At 53.7% G+C, this 18473-nt stretch overlaps 1 protein-coding gene across 4 annotated transcripts in view; it reads right to left on the bottom strand.

Annotated features, from left to right (window-relative positions):
* Positions 1 to 17917, bottom strand: part of NFYC (nuclear transcription factor Y subunit gamma) — a 32863-nt gene extending 14946 nt beyond the window's left edge. For 2 of the 4 annotated variants that reach the window (XM_030504995.1, XM_030504996.1), the window contains exons 1-2: positions 14659 to 14831; positions 2301 to 2413 (exon numbers count right to left, since the gene is read on the bottom strand). In XM_030504995.1, the coding sequence (XP_030360855.1) occupies positions 2301 to 2405 (105 nt within the window). In that variant the 5' untranslated portion in view covers positions 2406 to 2413; positions 14659 to 14831. Of the gene's footprint in view, positions 1 to 2300; positions 2414 to 14658; positions 14832 to 17736 lie in introns of those variants that run through there. The other 2 variants (XM_030504994.1, XM_030504998.1) reach the window with 2 other exon arrangements.
* Between the last annotated feature and the right edge of the window lie 556 nt (positions 17918 to 18473).

The raw sequence follows: 18473 nt of genomic DNA, 5'->3' as shown, positions 1-18473 counted from the left end.
AAGAGGGGGAAAAATCCAGAACTAATCTGGGAGGTGGGGACACCCCTGCCTGGGGCTGGCTCAGCCGCTGCTGATCACAGAGGTTTGGAAGGATGGGGGGGCAGTGAGAAGAAGGCAGCCAGGGCTAGGACCTGTGTTTGAACACGGAATGTGCTCAAGGTGGCACTTTCAACCAGTAACCGCCACATAAGCAGGGTAAGGGGCTGCCAGGGCATGGAAACATATCCCGAAGCAGAGGGGTGTTATATTTTTTGGTTTAGTTTTTTTAATTTTTTTAAAGCTCTTTCCTTTTTCAAGAGCCTGGTGAGCTCTGAGCAAGCTTTAAAGACAGATGAGGACAAAATGTCTCGTTTGTGAAGCTCTTCACAGTCTTAAGCACATCAGCTTCTATGACGAGCTGAGCTACATGCAGACCTGCACAGGTCCAGCACTATTAACATCTTCAGAGAGGAAAGGCCGTGGGAGAAATGAGAAAAGGATTAAAGCTCCTTTATTCCTTTAAGGCAGATAGGCAAATGTCACATAAATCACTGTTACCACACAAGCACGGTGGTGCACGGAAGCATGACCAGCACTGGCCACCACCCAGCACAACAAACCTCACACACCAATTCTTCATCTTTTCTTTTTCCCAAATTAGGTCTCAATGTTTTCACAGGCCTCTTCTAACTCCCTGCAGCACTGAGCAGCTCCTTCCAGCCTAGTTCTGTTTCCCATTTCTCCCGCCCCGGGCTATAGGCCTTTCTGTTGTGGTGGGCAGAGAAGAGGGAGCTCTGGTTTGCTCTTCAAAAGCAGCTTCCACGTTTTTTCCCCTGAATTTTAGCTACAAGTGGCACATGACACACAAACCCAGACAGAGTGTGCCCCAAAAAGCAGGCTTCCACCAAACAGCTCTGACCTCTGCTATGGAGCACATGCAGAAGAGGCTGGAGATGGGAATGGTGAGACAGCTTTAAGTTTCCTTACGTCCACATCCATGGGATGACAATACATTTCAGGATTTGATTACAGAGGAATGTTTTGCGGTTATCCCTTTTCCTTTCCAACTCCACTGTCCTCAGTGCGATTTTCAATGACTTCCTAGCTTGCAATGCAATAAATAGATTCACACGACAGTTAAAAATGAAGCTGCCCATACTTGATAAGCTGCATAATAAACCCCTTTCATGGGGGGATGAAGACAAACTACAGCTCTTGAACACAGAATTCAATGTGCTCAAAGAGGAAAGTCATTAATTCTGGTTATGCATACAAATTTCTACATCTGTTTCTTTAATCAACTATCTGTGCACGGCCTGAAAAAAGCAGCTTATCTTCAGGCTGGGGGATTGAGGTTTTCACTTTGAACAGCCCGTCTTCCACCGGAGCTCTTTTGTTTTCAGCTCCATTAGAAGCACAGGAGTGTGCTGTCAGGACCAGTGTAGCACAGTAAGCTATCAGTCTCTCTTGAAAAGTCACTTTTATTACATGCCCTTGTTCTCAGGCACATCTCTTTTGGGGATGGAAAAAAATAGAAGCCACTTAGTCCAATTCTTCTTCGCAGCCTATACAGGATTGTTCTAATCAGATGTCTTTAAATTAATAAAGCCTGTGATAACCATGCACTTGGCATTCAAGTGATTTTCAGATTTTCAGGCTTGTCAAAGGAGATGTTTCTAGAAGAGGGCACAATAGCTCTATGCAACAGCCTAAACCCCAAAATTCATTCACAAAATTGTAACTGTCATTAGCCAACTGTTTGAATTTCTGAAGGGGAAAGGTCTAAGTGGCATTTTGGACAGTAACATCTCCCAGGGTGTGCTGATGTGGCCTGTCCTTCAGCATGGACAATGGATCCCTCACATGCTGGTCCCACATTTACATCACAGAGTTTGAATGGTAGTTAAACAGCCCATGGAGTATAACCTGAGGTGTATTCTCAAACCTTTCAGTCTCTGTAAGCTAGAACAGCACATGGCAGCTACACACCATGCAGCTATTTTAAAATCATTTCCCTTTCCTTTGCAAACAGCAGATAACTCCTCTGCAATTCTCCAGACAGCAGCCACGGTCCTCACGCAGCCTGTTAAAAGAACCTTTTGAATCAACTCTGTTGTCTGCTTTAGTCCAGAACAAGCTGAAGGTACAACTGTTGCACCTCATTTTGCTATGAGCCAGCCCTGTGGTGTGTACACAGCAACCCTACTGGATCCCAGGAGCAGCAGGGATTCTCAAGCTGAGGTTTATCTTGCTCCCAGGCATTCACAGGCACTTTTCAGCACCAGTTCTCCGGGAGGAAGGCAGTGGACGAGGACACTTACCACTGTCAGGTTGCGTATCTCCTCCATGACGCGCGGCCAGAAGGACTGGAGGCTTTGCTGGGCATCGCTGTTCCCGGCTGTGCCAAAGCCACCGTCCGTAGACATCCTGGGAGCTGGGAGAGACACCACCACGCGTTAGCAATGAGGGAAGAGGGGAGGCAAAGGCTCCCCGAGATCCCCCCCAAGCCCCAGGAACACGGGAAGGGCTCATCGTGCTGTCAAAACAAGATACACCGGTCCAGGTCTCACAGCAACACCACAGAGATACTCACAGCAACAATGCAGAGATACTCTCAGCCTCTGGAGCTGGTTTTCAAGTTTCATTTATTTTTCCACAGAATGAAAAAGAACATTAAAAAAAAAATATGATTGAAACCAAAAAACAGTCTCTTTATTCCCCTCTCGGAGCTCTGCCTTTCCACACGGAGTTACAGCACATCACTGATGCCCAGTCACAGCTCCCACTCCAGTACACACCTATGGTAAAATCATTTCCCCCTTGCTTGTGCAGGATGTGGCAGTAAACCCCCCTCCAGCTGAAACCAGAATGTCAATGTCAGCCTGATATTATAGTTAAGAAGTGAAATGAAATAGTTGATTCTGTGCCTATTTGAAAGGTGTCAGTTTTTGTGGCTTTATGCTAAATTTAAAATACCTCTTCTCCTTGGGTACAATCAACAGGAGGAATTAACAGTCTGTATAATGCAGAGTGTCAAAAGCACAAAGTGAGATTTAAAATTCAAATCTTAATTGAAACAATTGTAGAAGCCGCATAGCTGTCATTCAGTGCTCTGCAAGTGCAGGCTGTTCAGCAAGCCTGGCTCTTGTTAAATATACACTGGACGCTGCCTGGGCACGAAGACTCCCATCTTTGCAAACGCTGTTATTCACAGGATGCATCAGTGTCAGCAGGAGAAAACAGAGGGACAACAACAGGGTTCAGGCTTGCCCCTGTACCTGTGCTGAGCTGCAGGGGGGGAAGTGGTCAGGACACTCAGCGTGGATCTGCCTCGTCCCTTGGTGACCGAGCTGGCACCAGCCCCTGTGGCACTGCCCAGGCATAAGGCGAGTTCCAGGTGACACGATTCTTCCTTCCCCCGCAAGCTCCCAGACCAAGCTGTGCCTCTCTGACAAGGAACTCTTTAAGACAGCTCTAGTTAGTATTAAAATGAAGTCAATGGACAACGTTGGCATCCCTTGGAACAGCAAGAGCAGTCTTGCCGGCTGCCTCCGTGCGACAGGAGCGCGTGGCTCTGGCAGGATTCCCAACAGGGAACGCAGCTTGGAAGGACAGAGCAGACATGCCAGAGGCACACACAGGACCTGCTGAGACACGACCCGGCAGGACGGGACCCGGTGCTTCCCGTGCGCTGGAAGCACCCTGGTGAGTGCCGGCAGAGGCACCGCGCACTGCTCAAGTGAGGCTCTGATGTTAAACGCTCCCAGGGTCACCCGGAGCAGCTCTGAAGTTGCCATGAATGACAAGCACATGCCACGTACAAACAGCAAGTCTCTGTGTCTAACAACAAGAGAGAAAGGTGCTACAGCTTCCACAGGGAAAGATCTCCAGATATGCCCAGATATAATGGAAAAGGACCCAAGAGTAGATTTAGCTCTGACACAGTGAATCCAAAGCACAATTCCCATTTGCTTTGGATTCACTGTGTCAAGGTTGATTTCAGTCCTTCCTCAAGCCAAAGGGAAGGAGGGTAACTTACAACGCACCAGAACACGGATGATATTACTGGCAGTTGGCTGCTGCCTCCTAAAATCTACTATTCCAAAGCAATGATGATCCATAAAACCTCATTACCAGCTCGAAGAGGCGACTGTCAGACAATGAGCTGGTTCCCTCCTGCAGCCCACACCTCCCAAGGCTGCCTGTGAACACTTGCACTTCTCTGTCATCAACCTGAGGAGAGGACACGGGAGGCGTGGGAAGAGCCAAAGGGGACTGTGAGAGGGGATGACAAAGAGGAGGTCAGAAGCACGTATCTGCAGTCTCAAAGCAAGACAGGAAGAACCCCAGGTAAGGAACCTATGGAAATAAGTGACTGACAAGTTGCTTGATGACTCTTCCAACAACGATTTGCATTATAATACTACCTGCCTACAAATTCAAGTATTTCAAGTATTTATAAGAAAATACAGAGAGATAAATATTCCAATGAGAGTGTTAAGGTGGCATTTGATGCTTCCCCCTCTTGATCTCCATTGTCAGACGTAGACAAAAAGTAGTTTAGCACCTAAATAAAAGCTAATCCTTGAAACCTGCTTGGTACTGGCAGAGTTTCAACACCAACACTAGACGGGGTCTTTTCTGCAACTGGAGATGCAATTCACCCTGCAGACAAGCCACAGCACTTTTCCAGGCTTTAGTTAAAAATACAAATTACTTAATTCAACCCACTTAAATGCTGCACTGGAATATAATGCTCTACAGAACTCTATGAAATAACAGGTTAAAAAAAGGAGGAAAAAGCTAATGGAGCAAACAGGAAGAAAATTCCACCACCAGCAGCGCATTACTCCCTACCGCAGGCAAAACCAAACTGCTCGCATTAAATATATCCCAGAATCCCAGCCTGGTTTGGGTGGGAAGGGACCTTAAAGCTCCTCCAGCTCCAACCCCCTGCCACGGGCAGGGACACCTTCCACTAGAGCAGGTTGCTCCAAGCCCCTGTGTCCAACCTGGCCTTGAACACTGCCAGGGATGGGGCAGCCACAGCTTCTCTGGGAAAAGTCTGTGCCAGCGCCTCAGCACCCTCACAGGGAAGAGCTTCTGCCTCAAAGCTCATCTCAATCTCCCCTCTCTCCTACACCTCCGCAGTACTCATCCCCATTTCAGGAAGAGCTCCAAACGGTTTACTCCAGCCATCTCGAATTTTAAAAGACCTGTCAATGAATACAATAAACTTCCTATCTTCAAGGTAAGCACAGGACTGGTTCAGAACCATCCCAAGGGACAACTGCTATTTAAGTGACTGTTTAGGATAATTGCTAGGAATTGAGTCAGACTAGAAACAAGAGTCAGCAATAGGCTGATTTTCTGAATAACCTGTAGAATGAAATCACTATAAACTCCAACATAAAAGCCTAAGCAGGTTAAAACTGCTCAGAACACACTGGAGTAATTTCTTCCCATTAAAATAGAGACACAAGTGGCCCTGAAGGTGCTTGCAAGCATTAGAGGAGGACTGTAAGGAAAAGAGAAGCCAACCTGTCATGCAAAACTACAGAGCTGGCTCTGGGAGACAAACTAATGTCTACTGAACCCATGCCTGAGCACTCAGGTAAGTTCCTTCACAAGGGGAAGCTGTGTTCTCGTCTTGTAAGAATGCCTCAGATCAGGATTAGTGCCAACAAATACCAAAGCACCCAACAGAAGATAATCCCACCAAAGCTAAAGGGAGGCAGTTCCTCTGCTTTCACACTATCAGTGTCTAAACCTGTTTGTCTTCTTTGATACGCAGTTTGCAGGGGAATTTTAGAGCTTCCTTCATCCTTCCTCCCCTGGACATTTCCTCGCCAGCCCCGTGCTCTGAGGATCCCTGTGCTCACATAACCAGGGTATGGTCTCTCCAAGTTTCAAGAGTAAACCGGCTACTCTGACACCCTCTCGGTGCTGAGAAACAGAAGTTAAAGTCCATCTCCTGCGTCTCCCGGTTGCCACGAAGTGTAAGTGCAGCCAGAGAGCCCCTGCGGAGCCAGCGACGCTGTGTCCCTGGAGAGAAGCTGGGCACGTACTTTGGGCAGGTACCTCGCAACCTGACGTGCTTGTGCTGCACAAGAGCCATCATCTGCCGGCACGCCTGATGCTGCACCAAAGCCAGTGGTGCTACGTGGACCTCAGGTTAGTCCCAGGACGGAGTCCCAGGAGCCTGACACCTAAAAACCAGGCTCTGCAGAGCTGCTCCTGCACAAGAATCCAGAGGAGGAGGCTCATGCACACACCAGATGTGCTCGCTCAGAACATGGGCACCTCACTGAACTAGATACAGGCAAATAGCCAGCCAACCCCCAGAAAAACCCCCAAACAGAAGAGATGAGAGCCCAAGAACACAGAGACCAGGACACACCTGCTCTACAAAAGCCCACCCAGGCCCCCAGCCTGGAACATGCTCCATGGAGGGAAACACTTTGCTTCCACGCTAAGGCCAAGGAGCCGAGGCCTCCGCATGAAGTGCTGGAGGTGATTACAGAGCACATCAGCAAAGCACAGCCAAGAACCAGACATCAACACTCTGCAATTAGAGCTTTGCTGCTCACCGGAGCACAGCACCTTTTACCAACATTAAGCTCACAAAATCCCATGGCAGCTGACAGACGCTGAAGAGCTTCACGGCATGGGAGCACAACGCACGAGGACACCTCTGGTGTCTGTGGTTTATGTGTTTGTGGTTTTGCCTTTCCTTTTTTTGTTATTTGGTTTTTAAACAGATGCTGGTTTGTGCTCTTTAATGCCGTGGGAAGGGGGAAGCAGGCCAATGAAGCTGTCTCACCCTGGATGCCTACAATCTGCGCGCTTGAGCAAGAACCTGCTATTGAAAACAAAAGGTACAGTATAATCACAAAGAAAACCTTGCAATTCCACCCCGAGGAGGTACCCAGGGCTCCTTCTCTGCCAGACCCATGGCCTGGAGGAGCCCACCAGCCCCAGGAGAGCAGGAGCTGCCAGCCCCCACCATGGGACCTCACCAAGCATCGCGGGTGCCGCTTGCCAAGGGAGCTTGGGAACCAGAGGACAATGTCCCCCACGAGCCAGGGTCATGTCACAGCTTCTGACGTGCCTACTTTTAAGTTGCTCCCAGGCTGGCCTTGGCTAAGAAGCCAACCAAACAAAATCAGCTGGGTGGAGAGCGGCTCCAAATGAACTTTATCCAAATATCCGAAGGGATATGCAAAGGGTGAGTGCCAGGGGCAAGCACTGAAGGGCCTCAAGGCTCCCGATGAAGAAGGCAGTAACTCAGCAACATCATCAAGTACCACAGGCTCTGGTGGTATCAGAGCTGTCAGCTTCTTTGCATACAGAACAGTTGCATTCCCATGACTTACGCTATGGGAAAGAGCCCGTTTTATACCACATTGCATTACATGGCAGAAGCAGCATATTCCATCCAAGTGTCTTAAAAAGATGGCTAAAACTGAAGGTGGAGGCTAAAAAGAAATCAGACAGAAGCTCAGGCAAACGTTTTGCCTCAACATCCTTAGATTATAGCTACAAATCAGGATAACACACAAATATCTGAAAACTGACACTGCAAAAACAAATCCCCTGCCAGAGGGGAGACTGAGATGAGCTCTGAGGCAGAAGCTCTTCCCTGTGAGGGTGCTGAGGCGCTGGCACAGACTTTTCCCAGAGAAGCTGTGGCTGCCCCATCCCTGGCAGTGTTCAAGGCCAGGTTGGACACAGGGGCTTGGAGCAACCTGCTCTAGTGGAAGGTGTCCCTGCCCAGGGCAGGGGGTTGGAGCTGGAGGAGCTTTAAGGTCCTCTTAACACAAACCAGTCTGGGACTCCCTGATTCTACCACCATACAGATTCACCACCACATGGGCAGTATTTAGAAGGCTCCCACCGCCCAAAAAACCCACACACAACTCTTCTTAAATACTCTTGGCTTTGCAACATCCACTATTGCCCAAAACTCGCTAGTTCATTATTACGAAGTAGTGCTACAGCAGACAACAAGCAATGGAGTTCCCCTTTGTTTTAATATACCATCTTCACCAGCCAAGAATAAACCCCAAAGCCACAGCACGCAGAAAAACCCAGGAAGCTGAAGAATTAAACATAGATCCACAGAGCTGAAAAGTGACTATTGTGAATAAATCCGAACTCTGTGACACTTCAGTCTGATGTGCTCTCCAAACAGCAGCGTTCTGGGGTGGGAGCCTGCCCCTTGATTTACAAGTGAAATGTGCAGAGCCTCACTTGCATGTCTGAAGAATGAGCTCTGTGTAGCAGCGAGCGCCAGACACCTGATCCTGCCAGGATCAGAAGGAACAATCTAGCAACTAAGAACTAGTTTCACAAGAATAATAATTATGGGTTTATATGAATTTAGTAACACATTTCTGTAAATGCAAGTGAGGAGTCCCCAGTGCAGGAGAGAAAGCCAATGCCTTCCTGAGATGCTGCTCTCATTACTTCAGTTACAGCAATTAGCTAGCTGGTATCTGACACCTGACTTCATACCAGAATATCCCATACAGAACATACAGAGTTGGAAGTGGACTACAACAGAACTCTTTGTTCTCAGCAGCAGTCACGGTGGCTGAAGGCAAACTGAAAGGTTGTCTCTGCACTGCAGGTCAACAGCACTTGTTTTGTATGATATCACAGTGTCTTATTTTAAAACCAACCTTTGAGTTTGGACCTTTCAAGGTCTAAAATTGCTTCCACAGAGGTATCACACCTGTACAGCAGCTCTGCTTCAAGATCTACTCAAGTCAACATAGGTAGTTTCAGGTGAGCCTCCTTTTATGAGACAAGGCCAAATTCACTTCCATTACAGTTCCGACTGACACGTTCAGCAGGCAGAGGATGAGCAGCACGAGTGCACAGCATGGCTGCAATACAAAGGTGGCAGAACCACGGCCAAGAGTTACTTTCTCTTGCTTTGGTGGTGGCAGTGATGGTGTAAAACATGATTCTGAATTGCTTGAGCTGTGGTCAGGGACTCGCTGTGAGAACTCACCTGCCTTCTGACACAGCCACGAGAGGAGGGTCTAAGCTGGGGACACAACGAGCGTGTCGTCCTCTGCTGAAGGCTTCTAGCCAGGGAGCAGGCGCTGCAGCTACAGCCCCATCAAAGCTGCACGTTTCTGACCTGATGAAGAATTGGCAGCTGCCACCGGTGCCAGGAGCTGAACCAAGTTGGAAATCCTGCTATAGGGGTCTAAGAATTAGTCGAAGAGCAGCACTACGGCAGATGGGAGAGCCGCTGAGCAGCTCTGCGCCTGGCCCTGCTGAAGCAGAAGGAAAGACACAAGCTGTAGCATGCAGGGATCCACATTACTACACACGAGCCTTTGGCTCTTCATGTCTTGAATGATTCTGTGAGAATCCCTGAATTCTGTGTGCTGCACAAAGGTGCCAAACACCTTCCGAAAGGAGGAGCTGCTTCCACGTGTCGAGATCCAGGCCAGGTCTGGGACCTCAACAGGACAGCACAGAAAAGGCTTTGCCTATAGAACACTACTGGAGTAAGCTGGGAGGAGGAGGGGGAACACCACATTTAGAGATTCATACAGTGGTTTTTTTGGACGTAAGATCAGCTTTGAACAAACCCCAACACTCCACATCTTAATAAGGACCACTTTAGAGATGAGACATAATGGACTATATAACCCATAGCATTACATGTACAGCAGTTACCTCGGCACGTCCCAACAGTTGCTATGAGAGCACAAAACCCAGTATCATCATGATACAATGAATTAGGATTAAACAGCTGAACCATAGGCCCAAAGCAGGTACCTCAGATTGAACACGAGATTTATTTCTGCAAGAGATAACGGGGAGTCTCTTTCGTTTCTATAAATACTGCTGGAAGATCTAACGCAGCTTTCGGGTGGTGCACAAAGGTGCTGAGCACAAACCCAGGCAAGTCTGCGGTTCTGCTCCTGATGCCAACACAACCTTTCAACTTGTGAACAACCGTTTGAGGAGGCTGTCAGCGAACCAGCACAACTCAGAACACAAGCTTCCTCCCAGTGGGTTATTCTAAGAAACTTTGCAATTCCTTGCATTTATTTTTATCCGTTCCCTCTTGCAGCACCACATCCACACACCCCTCTCAGCACATAGGTGGCACCAGAAAGGGTTGATTTCAGCTGACAGGAGAATCATTCGACGCTGTTGGATAAGGGGTGTTTTGCAGGTTTCTCTGAACACAGGCAGGTAGTTAAATGCTGCACTAAGTTACCTACAGAGGGTACCAAGTACTCACTGCTAAGGGCTTTAAGAGCAGGTTGCAAAAGGGTGTTTGGGTCAAGTTGATCTTGCCTTAAGGCAGAAATAAAGACTTCTTCAGGTGCCTTCCAGCCCTTTTTCCTATGAATATTTAGCAGGAGATTATTCCATCTTCAAAGCACAGTTTGAACATTAGCCCCCTAATACCTGTAAGGCATTACTGCTGTTTTCATTCACACGCAGCGCAGCACTTGATTTAAGCCCAAATCAGTTACAAATCCTGGGATCTGGATGATCACTTCCAACACCTCCAACAACCCGTTAAACCAGCGACGTTGGGTTTCAGCAGCCAAATCTGCTCTGCACCACTCCCATGGCTCAGCTCCTGCTCAGAGCACTGCAGTCTGTGTTGTGCTGGATCACACGCCTCCTACTCTCCCCTTCTCCACCCCGGTACCTACGGCAGGAATTCTGCTCCTCCCTTCTCCCATCCCCAGGCACTGGGTTTCATCAGGCTGGGTAAGAGCTGCCTCTCCACTACCTACTCAACAGAAAGAGAGGATCACAGAATCCCAGCCTGGTTTGGGCTGGAAGGGACCTTAAAGCTCATCCAGTCCCAACCCCCTGCCACGGGCAGGGACACCTTCCACTAGAGCAGGTTGCTCCAAGCCCCTGTGTCCAACCTGGCCTTGAACACTGCCAGGGATGGGGCAGCCACAGCTTCTCTGGGCACCCTGTGCCAGCGCCTCAGCACCCTCATAGCAAAGAACAGATACCACCAGAGCTGAAAACTGTCACTGGATCTGGAAGCACCTGAAGCACCTTCTGAATTCCATTCATAACTGAAATTTCATTTGTATTTCAGGCAGCAGCAGTTCTATCATGCAACATACCCATTTCCTGCTCTGGAGTGCAAGCACAAGCAAAATGCCTGTTCAGACAGCAGCGGGTACATACACTCAGCCCCAGGATTTTATCTTTTTAGTCGATACTTTGAATTTAAAAATAATTCTGCATTAAATTAAGAGTTTCTTGATACGAAGTCATCTGAGCGCCCTCCTACTTCCTCCTGCTCCTGAGAGCCATGGAAGCGGCTGGAAGAGCTGAGCTGGGCACTCGCTGTAACCTCCTGTCACCCGGGGACGCGGGTGGCATCCGGAGCAGACGGGCATCGTCTGCCCCGCGCTGACACCCGGCTGCTGCAGCACCGGGCGGCCAAGGGTACACGCGTGGTTTAGTGCAGCCGAAACCTCGCGTATTTCTTGGCTCTTCAGGTGCCTTTTTAAGGCTCAGCCACCTCCCCGCTGCTGGAGAGGGAAGAGGGGAAGGCAGAAAGAATGACTCAAACCACAGCAGGGCAGCAGCAGGTACAAGCCAGAGAACCCTGAGTGACAAATAGGAGTTATTCACAAGAACTTGTGATGGTTTGAAAGCAGAGCGAAAGGCTGAACCAGCCTCTAACATCTGCAAACCTCATTATTCTGGGTAGAAAAGTCAGATCAACCTACTGCCTTCAGGGGGCTGCAGGGTTATTGCTCTACAGGGATTATCAGGGATACTGTTCTACAGGGTTTACTCTAACATTCAATGTTCCTATTACTTCCTTTACTCACTTTTATCAGTTAAATAATGCAAAAGTGAAAAATAATTCTTTTCATCCAACCATAAGCTTCTCACCTCCTGAGCTCAGCAGATTCCACTTAAATGGAGCCGAACTGCGCTGCTCTAAGGCAGATGGGGTGGCTCATCAGGCCCTTCCTGCCTAAGTAGTTATTTGTATTTGTAAAAAATGATGCTGTATTACAAGCTTGTAGATCTCTAACCCTCTGCATCACCTTCCTCAAGAAAAAAGACCCACTTGGATTTACCAGGAAGCAACCAAGCAGCAGAGCAAGTGATGAACAGTGAGGTCTCAGCATGAAGAAAACCTGAAGTTTTTGAGCACGAACCGAAGAAAAACTTCCTGTAGCTCCTGGGCAGCTTTGTCAGGTATCCTGGAGCTGGAGCTCGCTGTCAGTGCCCCTGTAACAGCCACACAGTTTCTGACCCTCTGGAACAGGAGGTAAAGTGGCTGCTTTATCAGAAGGTACAAAGGAAAGAGTTTAAGTGAGCAGCCACGCAAATGTAACTCACTTGCAACACGGGCAGATCAGTAAGCCCTGATATTAAGAAACCACTTCATGCGCCAACGCTATTAAGATGCAGATGTCACACTGCGTTATAGAAATGCAAGATCCCAGTAGATTAAAGCCAGCAAAACCACCCCAAACCCAAATACAGTGGCTGGAGAGGTGACCTGCTGCAGGCAGGCAGCGCCCTCCCAGCAGGGCACACACATCCTCCTCCTCCTCCTCCTCCTCCTGCTGCTCCAAGCCAGCGAGGTGCTCTCCCCAGGGACAGCGCTTTCCCACATGAGCTTGTCCTTCACCCCTTCGCCGCCCGCACCGCCAGGTAACTCAGTGCAAACCCGAGCAGGGAAAAGTCCCTCCACCAAGAAGACGCTCCCGTTTCCTGCGCCTGCGCTTCCATCCGGTACCACTGGAGCCCAGGGACAGAGGGGACACAACTGACTGCTCCGAGCAGCAGAAAATGGGATCCACGGACCTTCCCTTATGGCACTGCAAGAAAAAGCCAGGAACTGGTGTAATTTGCTACTAAATCCCTTCACGGTGCTGCCAGAAGCTGTAGGCTTTACCTGCTGCTCTTGACCTAGAAAGATCAAGCAGCACCCATTTGTACACGCTACAACCTCTTGCGAGCTTAAGCAATGAAACATGATAAACACTGGGTGTAATGAGACTTCTGGAGGATTTCTTATTTCATCTCATGCTAGCTATAGATTCCCTCATGTTCTGCCACCCCTTCAAATCATGCAGCAGCTGAATATAGCCTCATTTCAAGGCAAAAATCAAAAGATATCTCGTTTTCGCTTGAAGATGCTACCATTGACCTTCACCCAGCCAGAAAATCCCCCATCCTGGCCAAGAGCCTGCTGCAGGAGCTGCTGCTCTTCCACAGACATACCGGAGCTGCCATTATTAATAGATGACTTATGGTGACGCTTCTCATTCTGCCCCTTCTCAGATGGAAACGTCCCTGACACCACCAGAAGCTGGATAAGCTTTGCCTGCACCAAGGTGATGCCATTCCCTAGTCTTAACTTAAACACCCACAATAATACTTGAAGGCTGTGGCAATTCAAAGACCTTTCAGGGTGAGGTTCAACCCCAAGACGCAGCCCTTTGTTAGGAGCTGACAGCGGCGTGAGATGAGGTTAATGTGTGCCTTTTCCAACACCCCCACAAACCAGGCTGCACAATGGAGCCACCTCTCATTTTCTACACTTTTAAGGTCAATCAGGGAAAGAATAAACAGGGTAAGAGCAGGGCTGAGAACACTGGAGCACGTCAGCAGCTCACCCTGAGGAGGCAAGGACAGCACCAGCACTGCTCAGCATCTCAGTGGGAGCGGAGGAGAAGGAATGTCTGCAATGTGATCCGGCTCCTCGCGGAAAACTAACTTCAGCCCTAATCCACAGCCTGCCCCGTGCCCCTGGTGCCCCCGGCCACACGCAGCAGCTTTTTGCCACCTGGATTCTCCCTTTTTTTTTCCCCTTTCAGTCCAAAGTGCCACAAACAAACTTTGTCCTTCGCTCTCCAAACTCGGAGCAGTGGGATTTCAAGGTCACTCGTGCGCTGAGGGAAGGCCCAGCCCGGGCTCTGACGGTGACACCGGGCAGCAGGAGCCCGGCCCTGCCGGAGTTCGGGTGTCCCCGGCAGAGCCGACAAAGCCCTTTGGGCTGGAAAACTTGGAAGCTAAGCCACGCTCCGACCCGGTTCCTGCCTGTCACCGCCGGGCTGCGGGGCTCCCGTGACCTTCAGCGCTTATTTGCCATCAGAAAGAAAACAAAGGGCTGCTTATACTTGCCGGGGGGCTGGCGGGCGGTTTGGGGGTGATGGGGAGCCCGCTGCCTCCAGGAGCCGTGTGTCTGACCGGTGCCCGCGGGCGGCTCCCAGGCGGCCGGGCAGTCCCGCCAAGGGCAGCCGGGGGAGACCGACCGACCGACCCCCCCCCGCTCCCCCGGCTCGGCGGCGGCCCCGGGAGGGGGAAGGCGCTGCCATTTTGTGTCCCCCCCTCCGGTTAGCGGCCCCGGGGCGGCGCTCCCCCGCAGGCTGCCCCTGGCCGTACCCACCGCCCCGAGCAGCGCCTGGGGCTCAGCGCCGGGCTCCGACCGCCGCCGCGAACCGGGCCCGACCGCCGCCGCCGCCCCCCGGAGCCCCCGGCCTGCCCCCCGCCTCCCCCTCCTCCCGCCGCACAAGGCCGGGGCACCGCGGGGCCGGGCGGCGGCCGCCGCCACCGGGGCCTGCTCGCCCATCACCGGGCCGGGCCGCGACCGCCCCCCGCCCCAGCTAGCGCGGCTCCGGCCGCCGCGATTTAACTCACCGTGCCGCGGCCGCCGCGGGCCCTGCCCGCCGGGCGGAGGGGCGGCGGTGCCCGGGCCATGCCGCCATCGCTTTGTCTTTGAGCTGACCCCTGCCTGCCGGGACTCCGCGTCCCCGCCGGACCGGGCCGCCGGCCCCTTTAACAGCCGCCGCTCAGCCTACCCTGCTGCGCCCGCCCCGCCCGCTCCCATTGGCTACGCGCCGCCGGGGGAGGGCGCGGCCCCGCACGCTCATTGGCTGCCGCCGGCGGCGCAACCTCGCCGTCCACTTCCTGTTTTAAAGTTACCTTGAGAGGCGGCGCAGGGGTCAGAGCGGCGCCCGGCCGCGCGCTCCCCGCCCCGGCCGCCTCCTATTGGCTGCGAGGCTCCCATTCAAACACACGGAGGGGCCGCGGGGGCGGCTGCTGATTGGCCGGCGCGCCTGTCACTCGGGCAGCACGCGCACTCCCGCCTCCTCCCGCCGCCACCGGCGGGTCACGGGGCAGCGCGCGGGGTGCACGTGCGCGGGGCGGGCGGTGCCGGGACCCGCGGTACCGGGTGCACCGCGACCGGGCCGGGCCGCGCCCCGCCGGCGGCTCCCGGGGCGGGCACAGCCTCGGGGAGGGGAAGCACCGACCGGCAGCGAACGTCCGGTGGCGCGGCACGAACGCGGCCCCGCACGGCCTCAAAAACAACCGGGGGGGGGGGGGCGGGAATATCCCCTCAAACCGGCGTCCGCGGGTCGGGGGAGCGCCCAGTGGGCGCCTTCGGCCCGGCCTGGAAGCCGGGAACGGCGAGTCGCCGGCGGCATGCGAGCCCAGGAAGTTACCGGCGCTCCGCAACACCGCTTGGAAATAGCGCGGGATAACGAGCAAAAGAGGGAAAACCAGCGCGGGGCTGAGCCAGCGCTTCCGGCTTCTGCCGGTTACCGGGGTCTAGGGCAGGAAGCGAGAAGGGATGAAGGAAGAAACCACCAGCAAGGGCTGGTTTTATGTGTAAATGGTTAAAACGTGTCCTAAAACCGCTAATACTCGCACTCGGCAAAGCTCTGTGCTCCTCCCGGTAACGACCGGTGCAGAAGTGCAACCCCCGAATGCATTTTGGGAACCCCGCGGTAACGGGTTCGTTGCAAGCGCTGCAGCTCTGGAATCGCACAGGGCACCGAGAGGTCGCTGGGCTAACGGGAATTGCCAAAATCCCACTGGAAAGGTTTCACTGCCACGAGCCGAGGGGAACGCTCTAACCCCGGAACCGTCACGGTTTGGGGGCTGTGGCCCCACGGGCTGTTGTCGGGGTGTGGGGGGAGAATGAAGGCACCGATTAACAGCCGGGACAGAACAGCGCAGGGGGCGGCTCGAGGCTGACCCACAACCGGGGGGTTACACCCGATCCCAGCCCTCCCTCAGAGCAAACAGCTCCGGGCGCTGCCTGGGGGGGCCCGGGCCGGCCCAAGGCACCGATTCTGCTTTCAAGAACTCTGTGTTTACCCCAAAACACACTCACGAGCCCCCCAAACACCAGCACCTCAGATGAGCCCTTTTCAGAGCAACACGACCCGCAGGGCAGCTCCAACAGAGCGTGACACCGGGCTGCCACCACCACGACCAGCACCCAAGGGACAGCGAGCTGTGCCCAGAGCACGGTGAGCTGAGGACACAGACCCAGCAGGAGCAGCCCAGTCCAAGCCCATAACCTAATTTGCCAAGGGTGACATAGCAAAAAGTGTTTGATGAGCCAGGAGTCTATTTTCTGGATGTAGGACTAGAGGAGAAGGAACCCACGTGCTTGCTCCATATCGCCTGCACTCAGACAGCTATTGAGACACACAACAAGCATTTATTCCTAAGGACGTGGAGAATACTTCACTCCACCAGACAAAGCATTTCAAAAGGCGACATGAAGAATCACGTTGCAGAAGCAGCCAGTGCTGATCGTTGTATGTGAGCAGCCCAAAGCCTGCCAGAGCTCCACGTCCTGGAGCCAGCCCTGGGACACAGCACAGCTGATATGAGGATAAAGTGGTGCTGCCACCCCAGAGCTATGCCCTGACCCCCAAACACCTGCACAGGTAATCCCAGCCTGGTTTGTGTTGGAAGGGACCTTAAAGCGCATCCAGTTGCAACCCCCTGCCACGGGCAGGGACACCTTCCACTAGAGCAGGTTGCTCCAAGCCCCTGTGTCCAACCTGGCCTTGAACACTGCCAGGGATGGGGCAGCCACAGCTTCTCTGGGCACCCTGTGCCAGCGCCTCAGCACCCTCACAGGGAAGAGCTGCTGCCTCAGAGCTCATCTCAATCTCCCCTCTGGCAGGTTAAAGCCATTCCCCTTGGCCTGTCCCTCCAGGCCCTTGTCCAAAGCCCCTCTCCAGGTTTCCTGGAGCCCCTTTAGGCACTGGAGCTGCTCTAAGGTCTCCCCTTCAGGAGCCTTCTCTTGTCCAGGCTGACACAGCCCAGCTCTCTCAGCGTGGCTCCAGGGGACGAATGGGCCTGACTGAAACCCCCTCCAGCCAAAAGGAATTACCTTCCATTCTCACCCCGCTCCCATTGCTTGTAACTCGCGGCACGTTACCCGGCACCGGGGCACGTTTATGTCATTTTCTCAGCACAAGGAACAGCAGGACTTAGAGACCATGTTTAGGTGCAGGTATTTCCAGAGCTCTCTGTGCCACGGGGCTTCGAGCACAGGTTAAACAACCCCTCAGGAACCCACCGGAGACCCGCAGCTCAGCTCCGGCTGAACGGTAGCACCGGCCCCACGGGCCTGTGAAACCGAGCTCTCCCACCGAGCCCTGCCCGGGCCTGCCGCTGCCCCCCCCCGCGCTGCCGGGGCCGGCCTCCCCCCCGCCCCTCCGGGCCGCGCGGGGAAACGGCACGGTTTCCGGTCCTCTCCCCGGTCCGCTCCTCGGTATCCAATCAGCGCGCACCTTCCTTCACCCGCCTCCCCCGGCGCGGGCCAATCAGCGGGCGCGGTGCTGCCCCGCCAATCGGCGCGGAGCCGTTGGCGGGGATGGTGCAGAGGAGGAGGGGGGGGAAACCCCTCAGGCCGCCCCCGCCCCGCGCCCCCCTCACGGGCCGCCGCTCCCGCCGCTCCCCGGCACTCACCGGCGCTGGCGGTGCCGCGGCCTCCGCCTCGTCCGCGCGGCGCCCGCGCTGCCCCCGGCTCGGCTGGCGGGAGGAGGGGGGAGGGGGGCACGTCCGGAGCGGAGCAAGCGCCCAGCGGCCGCTAAACAAGATGGCGGCGGGTCCGTGAGGCGGCGGGGCGGCGGCTCCGCCCCTTTCCCCTGGGCGGCCGCACCGCGCAGGCGCATGACCCGCGGCTGATCTCGCGAGAGGCGCGCGGCGGCGGGCGCGGGGCCGCTCCCCGGTGAGGCGGGCGCTGGGTGCCGCGGGCAGGGCCCCGCCGCCTCCCGCCCGCGCCCCGGCTCGGGGCCTCGTTCCGCTGGAGCGGGTCTTCAGCGCTCTCCCCATGAAACAGCCCGTCCTGAGCAGTGGCTCCGTCTTCACCTCCCCGCGGTGCTGCTGGTGCCCACATCGTGCGAATCCAGTTTACAGCTACAGCGAGGACTCGCCCGTCGGGTGCCTTAAATGTCGTTTACACACGGGAAGGGAAAGTCGGGTCCTGCTGCGCTGCCCTCGCCTTGCCACAGAGTTCCAAGCTCAGCGGTACCTGCTGTGGAGGATAAAATCCCTCCTGCACCTTGTGACCAGGGCTCAGAGCGGTGATTTCTGTTGTGGGACATTTGCCCAAAGGCAGGAAACGGGACAAATTTCCCCTCACGCTGCGGTTTGGGAGCTCGGCTGCCCCGAAGGCTCCGCGGTGGCGCTGGAGCGGGAGAGAT

Source organism: Strigops habroptila, chromosome 12, assembly GCF_004027225.2.
Source record: "Strigops habroptila isolate Jane chromosome 12, bStrHab1.2.pri, whole genome shotgun sequence".
Classification (NCBI taxonomy): Eukaryota; Metazoa; Chordata; class Aves; order Psittaciformes; family Psittacidae; genus Strigops; species Strigops habroptila.
The sequence above is the reverse complement of the archived record's forward strand: the minus strand, read 5'-3'. Positions and strand labels throughout refer to the sequence as shown.